Source organism: Camelina sativa, chromosome 14, assembly GCF_000633955.1.
Source record: "Camelina sativa cultivar DH55 chromosome 14, Cs, whole genome shotgun sequence".
In the NCBI taxonomy this organism is placed as follows: Eukaryota; Viridiplantae; Streptophyta; class Magnoliopsida; order Brassicales; family Brassicaceae; genus Camelina; species Camelina sativa.
Window position 1 is genome coordinate 7,379,728 of NC_025698.1, and position 8,090 is coordinate 7,387,817.

Consider the following 8,090-nt stretch of genomic DNA (forward strand, 5'->3'; position numbering starts at 1 on the left):
TGGAAGATCTGTGAAGAGAAACCCCGTTACCAGGAGTCCCTTGCTGCGATTTTGGCTTTTGGAAAGATCGATAAAGTCAAAGAAGCGGAGGCGGTTTTTGAGAAGATATTGAAGATGGGCCATAGAGTTTCTTCTAATTTTTACTCCGTCCTCTTGAAGGTTTACGTTGATCACAAGATGGTCTCAAAGGGTAAGGATCTTGTTAAGCAGATGTCAGACAGTGGGTGCAATATTGGGGCCTTAACATGGGATGCAGTGATTAAGCTCTATGTGGAAGCTGGGGAAGTAGAAAAGGCTGAGTCTTCACTAAGCAAGGCAACACAGTCGAAAAAGATAAAACCGTTGATGAGCTCCTTCATGCACGTGATGGACGAGTATGTGAAAAGGGGTGATGTTCACAACACAGAAAAAATCTTCCAGACGATGAAGCAAGTTGGCTATCAATCTCGCTTCAGGACGTACCAATCCCTTATTCAGGCTTATGTCAATGCCAAAGCTCCAGCTTACGGAATGTATGATAGAATGAAAGCTGATAACGTTTACCCCAACAAAGGTTTAACTGCTCTGCTCGCTAAAGCCGATCCCTTCAAGAAGACTCCTCTCTCTGATCTCCTAGATTGAGTTGCGCTGCAGCTAAAACACCATCAGCCTTGTGAATCTTTGGTTTGATTGATTAGCCTTATATCTATGTTGTGGAAACTTCAGTAGCTTAATTAAAATGAAACCTCCTGAGTCCGGTTCTATGCCGGTTGGTATGGTTTTTATTTAGTCCGGTTCTTGCCATTTAACATAATGACACTTGTGAGTGCAAACGAAAAAGCAAAATACTTTGTATTCAAAACCGGATAAATTTACAGAGACTTGCACGATTCTGTGCCACTCTCATCTTCAAGTGTTTAGTAAACAAAGGAAAATACCCTTATATCTTAGAAAACAGAGAAGAAAAAGGAAAGGTTACAACACTCTTTTAATGAATCTACCTAGCAGGGCCTCAAATTTTTGGGCTACACTAATCGATTGTAAGCTACGATCACGACAAAGAAAATAAGTGATCTGGCTATTTACTCTGGGGAAGTACAAGTCTAGTGATGAACGGGGACATGGCTGCAAGAAGCGCCTTGGGACACTCCTCGTGTGGTAGATGCCCACATCCTGAGATTGCTACTAGTCTCTGTCGTTGACACGAATCAAAGTCAGTACCTATTTTGACATGAAAACAAACAATAGGTGAGATAAGAGCCTGAGTAAAGAGGGACTTACAGAGTTTAGGAGTTTAGAAGCCATTGCTTGGGAAGACTTCAATGGCACAAGGGCGTCTTCGGCTCCAGCAATGACTAACACTGGCAGGTTATCCACAGCCTTCAGAAGCGAAGCTGCATTTTGAGGTGCAAGTACCATCTCAGATGAGAGTCTACCTATCTCATGTAGTGCCTCATCCCAGCCTTCTACGTGTAGTGGGGCCTGACAAGAGGAAAAACACATTAATTGATACACTGTACGTTCAATAAATTTGCAATTTTTGTAGACATATATGAGGTACAACAATGAGTAATGAAGGAGAGAGGGTACCTTGTATAGCCTTAGGACGTCTGTAGTCATCTTGGTAGGATCATACCAAGCGCGACGATTCACCACCTGAGCTATCTCAGTGCGTAAAAGAGGGCGAACGAGGTGCTTCTTCCCTAATGATGTGTGCAGAAGTATTCTTGCAAAAGCTGGAACTACTTCCCTTGACAAGCTAGCATTAAGCAAGACCACCCCTTTGACCACAACCTAGAATTATTAGTACCAACTAGGATTAATAAGGAAAAGAGAGAAGCCTGGAAAACCATACATATGATTACAAGTATACTCACTTTGATGGGATCGTTTGTTGCTATCAATCTCTGTGCAGCTTTAAGAGCAAGCAGGCCTCCATCATCATGACCAACAAATACAACTGAAGAGAACCCCATCTCATAACAGAAAGCAATAAGCATCTCTACCTGGAAAATATAGAGATTCTTAATACGATTTGATTTATTTTAAAGATGAAGTCTGAGAAAACACAGATTCTATAGTTTCAAAACTGTATTAGGAGACATATACCTGATTTTCGAGTGTGTAGGGATTGATCAGTTGTCTTTCTTCCAAATCATTCTTATGTGGTCTGGCTGTTAATCCCCAACCTGGCCTATCAAATGCAGTGACAACACAGCCAAGCTGATGAGCCAGTGAACCCATCACATGCCTCCAAGAAAACACTCCTCCCCCAAATCCATGAACGAGGACGACACCAAACTGACCACTTTCACCAAAGTCTTGCTTCTCAACCCCAAAATTGAACATATTCATGTCATCCTCTTGGCCCGTTCCTTCCGGGATTTCTTTGAAAAGAAGAGGAGAAGTAGGAGAACCATCAAGAAGAGGGTCGTGCAAGGAAGGATTGTTAAACAGACTGCTGTAGCTCCTGTGGAGATGATGATGCTGGCTTTTCGTGACCATGCTTAACACTTTCCTGTCAAACTTCAAGCTCCCTGCCATTGTCTCCGGCGTGTTGTAACTAGAATTGGCTTCAAGAACATTTGAGGAGATAGACTGCCGAGGTGAACCAGGTGCGCAAAGCTTGTAATGCACAGTGAGTCCTCGGATGGTAGTAAATAAACTGTCAACGTCAGCAAGCAACCTCACTGGAAGCTCACCTTCATCGTGGGACAAAGGCTTTCGCCTTGCTTCTCCATCAAATTTGGAGGCCTTGCCAACCACCGGAGTGGGAGACCGTGGGACTTTCTGATGGCCAAAGAAGATGCTTTTGCATGATAGAACCTGTCACACACAGTTTCATTCAAACCAAAAAAACAAAGCAAATGACTAGTAATTACGAGATTCATGTGGAGGGAAGAACAAAAACTCACAGCTTCAGGGTCAACTCTGTGATACAAAATTTTCCTCCTTGCTCTGCAACTTGTCCTGTATGCAACAACTGTATGGCCAAGGGCAAAAACCACAGATGAGAGGAACAGAACCGGCATACCCCACGATTTCTTCAAGTGGAGCCGTTGCCTAGATGGAGAGAACGAGACTTCGGTGTTGAGTTGAGAATGTACAGTGAAAAGGCAAGCCTTAACTAAAAGAAGAAGAATCGAAACTAGAGAGCATAGAGATACAGTTCCGAGGTAAGGACCATGCGAGAGAGCAGGAACGTCCGAGAGTAAATACACAGCTGCTCACGAAACGAAAAAGTAATGAAACTTGATCATCAATCAATCATTGCCATCTATAAGAGCTAATAATATTAACACATAGAGGTTGGTTGAGCAGTAACAAGAGCAAGAAAAAACGCAAAGATAAGTACTTACAGATGACAAGGAAAGATCTGACAAGGGAGACGAGAGGAATATCAGTTAAAGATGTCTTGAACCCGTATCGACTGAGATGCTCCTTGGCGCCGTAGCACGTCATGCAAGTAAAGCTCGACAACAAGAAACTCGGAACCAACACATCACCTATAGCTACTAACAATGGCAAGGAAGAAACAAGCAGCGAAGCGAGCATGGTAACCATGAAGAACACAGTCCTCAAACATCTTCTCGCCTTCTCCATCAAAAACCAACTTTTTGCCATATTGGTCTCAGCTCAGCTCCGCTTCAAATCGGGTCAACCCCCCCAACCGGACGGCTCTAACTCAAAATTTCCACAAAAAAAAGGGATTAAGATGAAACAAAAAAAAGACAGATCCTTTCTCTATGTCGTCGGAGTTGAAACCCTAGATAGAAGAAGAAACAGGAACGACCAACAATCAAACGAATCCTTGTAAATTCGAGATGAAAGTAACGATTTTGCCATCTCTCAGCAACAGATCGGCGGCTGACGATAAAAATTACTACTTTTTGTCTTTTCACCAACCCAAAACAAAAATAAAAATAGAGGATTCAAAACTCAGAAAGTGACGCCATTGCTACGATTCTGATTAAAAATAAAAAGATTTGAACAAGAGAGATATTCAGAATCGCAGGAAAGGCAATTTAAAAAAAAATTGGTTTCTTTCTTCTCTCCAGAAAACTTAAAAACCTCCGTTTTCTTCTGTTCTTCTTCTTCTTTTTTTTTTTTTTTCTTCTTCAACCATTCTTTTTTTTTTTTTTAATTATTTAAATAACATTAATATTGCACGTCGTGTTATTTTATTCGCTTTGTTAAGTAGTACTCCCTTTGCAGTGTTTTAAGAATTAGTATTAGTTGACTAAAAAATAATTAATCGATTAAACATGCATTTAAATTTGTTCAGTCTTAAATAGCTCTCTCTCTAGTGATTATTGTATTTAAAGAAACAACAAAACAGCGAAACAGAATATAAAATAAAATAAAAACTTTGACAACTTGGTCTGATCCGTCTCTGTTGGGACTCCTATCAAATTTTATAATTGGATAATTCTCTCTTATCCCTTTTAAAAGTGTAATAAACACTACTTTATATTCGAAAACATTAAGCGGTTTTTTTTTTTTGTGCTCTGTAGCCGAAAGAGTTTTCCCACTTTACTTTTATTTTTTTAGCATGAAATACTACAGCTTAAATAAATTCGCTATTTGTCGTGTCATTAACGAAACTTTCAAGTTTCACCAAACTAGTATATCCTCTTTCGTAGGGTACATTCACGGTCTAGTTAAACTGGTAATAAAACGATAGATACAGTTGAGTACCGCGCAAAGATCCGAAAAGCTATATATTTTTTGTGACCCGATCTTCCTATTATAAAACATATATAGATAATAGATTAGTCGACGAAAAAGACAGGTTATATATTAAGATTTCCATTTAGGACGTAGCGTCATAGTTTTCTTTATTGTGAAAAGGGTGTATCTTTTACTAATATTGATTTGTAGTTGTAGTGAACAAAGGAAAAAGTAGGCCATTTTGTGTTATAGAGACAGTATAGAAAGGGCACAACAAAATTTTACATATATTTTAATTATTGATAACTACAGCGCACCAAAACCATAATGTGTAGTACGGTGACATGTTTTCACGACCATCGTTAGAACTGTAAATACTATTCTTGTTTTTTTTTAATACTCTATTAATAAGAAAAATATATATAATGTTAATTGGAAAAAATATTATTTAAACCATGAACCTTCAAATTTTGGCCATTTAAACCATGAACTTTCAAATTTTGGTCATTTAAATCATGAACTTTGTTTTACGCCATTTAAAACATCAACTTTTGTTGATTAGCTTTTTTAAACATGAATTTTTATTGAACAAGCCAAAAAAACATGACGTTAAATCCGATAATTGACCTACTAACAGACGTTACTATGCCGTTAATCATTCTGTTACTGACAAAACGACGTCGTTTTAATGGAAGTTTTAATTCGAAAAATGTCATTTAAACCATGAACTTTTAAATATCGGCCATTTAGACCATGAACTTGTAAATGTATGTCATATAAACCATGAACTTGTCCTGGGCGTTCGGTGAAAACTAGACAACCTGAAAAATTTTGGTTATCGAAGCAAACTGAAAAAAAAAACCTAACCGTTCGACGCAATTGATTTGGATAATCAGATTTTAGTTCAGTTCGGTAATCAGACCGATTGGTTTATTAGAAACCGCAGAAGTATATAAGCCTAACCAGTTAAACCATTTAACCCAAGTTTAGTTTTTCTCTTCTTTCTTCAGCTCTGCCTCATGATGCGATTCTGAAAAAGAGAAAGAAGAACATCAATTCATCCTTCTTTTTCGATCTTTGTCATGTATTTTGTGTTTTTTTTGTATTTGTCTTGAGCTTTTTTTCATTTATTAGGACACTACATTAGAGTTTGAAGGATTGATCATTTTATTTTAGGACACTATATTAGAGTTTGAAAAATTGATCACATTTTTCATATATTATGGTTTAAATGACATAAATATGAAAGTTCATGGTTTAAATTACATACATTTACAAGTTTATGGTTTAAATGGTCTATATTTAAAAGTTCATAGTTTAAATGACATTTTTCGAATTAAAACTTCCATTAAAAACGACGTCGTTTTGTCAGTAACATAGTGATCAACAGCATAGTAACGTTTGTTAGTAGGTCAATTATCGGATTTAACGTCATGTCTTTTTTGGCTTGGTCAACGAAACTTCATGTTTAAAAAAACTAATTAACAAAAGTTGATGTTTTAAATGACCTACAACAAAGTTCATGGTTTAAATGGTCAAAATTTGAAAGTTCATGGTTTAAATGACATTTTTCCGAAGGTTAATCGGACGGTTTTAAGATTTTTTGCAATGAAACAAAATTGAGAAATAATTGTTTTTTTTTCTCTATTATTTATTGGGGCTAATTTGGTCCACGTCATGACCAGACAGTCAGGCACCAGCCTAGCTACAAAAAAAATTAGCACCCAATTTTACAAATTTTTGAAATTTAAAAATTTATCTTCTCTTCTTTATTTTTAAAATGTTCCGTTTATAGAGGGGCTCACGGACCAAACAACAACACATGAAAGCAAAAAAAAAAATAACTTTATGGTAATTGAAATTGAACGTATATTATATCGTTTTAAAATATACTTTATGGTAATTGAAACATAATCTGTTTGAAAATGGATGATTGCGCCAAACATAGTTTTTGATTGTTATTTTAATCTTGAAAAGAAAAAAAGAAAAACAAATAATGGAACAAAAATATAATATTAATGGGCTTCGTATTGGGTTTAAAAGAGAAAGCCCATTATGTAAAAATTTACGAAGGAAGCTGGGCTTCACGTGCATTGACTCCTCTAGTAGACCTGTATTTTTTTTAAGTCTGACATTGCTGATATTTGATGAGACGTGGAGCTTTATAAGACGCAATTCATCAAAGTGACTGTGAGCCCCAGTTTGGTTTTCCTTTGGATTCTTGTTCAATTGAAGGAAAGGGATCAAGGGGATCTTCACAGTCCCAACAGCACCTCATTGGAGCCATTTCCCAAGTTGGTACACGTAAACCAAAGCCCCTCACCTCGTTTTCATCAAAAGAAAAAAACTTATCGAGATTTGCTCTTTTAAGATCTCTCTTTGTTTCGTGAGCTGAGTTTACTAGGACCAATCTTCTTACTACTAAACTACTACTTTTGCTAAAATTAAACTGTATAGTAATAAAGATTAAGAAATACTATCAACTACCCATCAATTTGTCTTTGAGGGTTTTCTATCAATTAAAAGTTAGAGAATGATGCATCATTGCATGCCAGTTGAGATTATATATAAAAGTCGTTGTCTTTGGTGGGAAAATTCACGCCTCTTTCTGCTCAATAAACAATACGATTTGTACACAAGTTGCAGATCTTTTATATCATATCAAAGTACTACAATGCACGAGTTCTAATCCTCTTTAATTAATTGTGTTATTCGTTTGACGAAATATGTGAAGTAAGCACGTCATTACAAAAATCTTATGAAAATATTCAGACCACGTCATCTCTCCTTGACTAATTACAACATTTAGACGGTAATTACAACCCCGTTAGGTTTTGTTTTGGGGTCTAAAATCAGATATTATTTCACTGCCACTGTCTAAATAAACAACTCTCTTCTTTCCTCAGCTCCCCCCCCCCAGAGAGAGTCGTCACCTTATCGTCTCTCTATCTCCTTCCTCCTCTATATCCCCCTTCCTTGCTCTCTGGGTTCAAGAGAGATAGAGAGATGGAAGGTCTGATTCAAACCAGAGGACTCCTCTCTTTACCCGCTAAACCCATCGGGTCTAGACGCCTTCTCCAACCTTCTTCTCATGGCTTTGCCTTAAAGCAAAGACTTTTCACCACAAACTTACCTGCCTTGTCCTTATCCTCTAATGGGCACACCAAATCTCGAGCCTTTCAGTCAATCCCGCTTGGGATTTCGGTTTCCCACAAGGAGAGAAGCAGAGGATTCATCTGCAAGGCGGAGGCTGCGGCCGCCGGAGACGGAAATGTGTTCGACGAAGGTGACACGGCGGCTATGGCGGCGGTCTCGCCTAAGATTTTTGGTGTTGAGGTCACGACTCTGAAGAAGATTGTTCCTTTAGGGCTTATGTTCTTTTGCATTCTTTTCAATTACACAATCCTTAGGGACACCAAAGATGTTTTGGTGGTGACGGC

The 8,090-nt window shown here is 37.8% G+C and overlaps 2 protein-coding genes across 2 annotated transcripts in view; one reads left to right on the top strand and one right to left on the bottom strand.

The window, feature by feature from the left end:
* LOC104740239 (pentatricopeptide repeat-containing protein At1g15480, mitochondrial-like) overlaps window positions 1-768 on the top strand; it is a 10,728-nt gene extending 9,960 nt beyond the window's left edge. The window contains exon 6 of the mRNA XM_010460784.2: window positions 7-768. Coding sequence (XP_010459086.1) covers window positions 7-621 — 615 coding nt within the window. The 3' untranslated portion in view covers window positions 622-768. The remainder of the gene's footprint in view (window positions 1-6) is intronic.
* Window positions 818-4,076, bottom strand: LOC104740238. Its single transcript, XM_010460782.2, has 7 exons — window positions 3,339-4,076; window positions 2,895-3,202; window positions 2,089-2,805; window positions 1,857-1,985; window positions 1,570-1,773; window positions 1,261-1,461; window positions 818-1,171 (listed from the first exon to the last, which is right to left on the bottom strand). Exons 1-7 carry the CDS (start codon window positions 3,601-3,603, stop codon window positions 1,058-1,060), a joined length of 1,938 nt encoding a protein of 645 aa, XP_010459084.1. The 5' UTR covers window positions 3,604-4,076; the 3' UTR covers window positions 818-1,057.

Bases quoted from the DNA above. Each gene is read 5' to 3' on its own strand.
- LOC104740238 (XM_010460782.2), bottom strand. From the start codon at position 3,603: ATGGCAAAAAGTTGGTTTTTGATGGAGAAGGCGAGAAGATGTTTGAGG. The intron at 2,806-2,894 runs GTGAGTTTTTGT...TGTGTGTGACAG, and splicing joins ACAGAGTTGACCCTGAAGCT to GTTCTATCATGCAAAAGCAT. The intron at 1,774-1,856 runs GTGAGTATACTT...TAATAATTCTAG, and splicing joins CAACAAACGATCCCATCAAA to GTTGTGGTCAAAGGGGTGGT.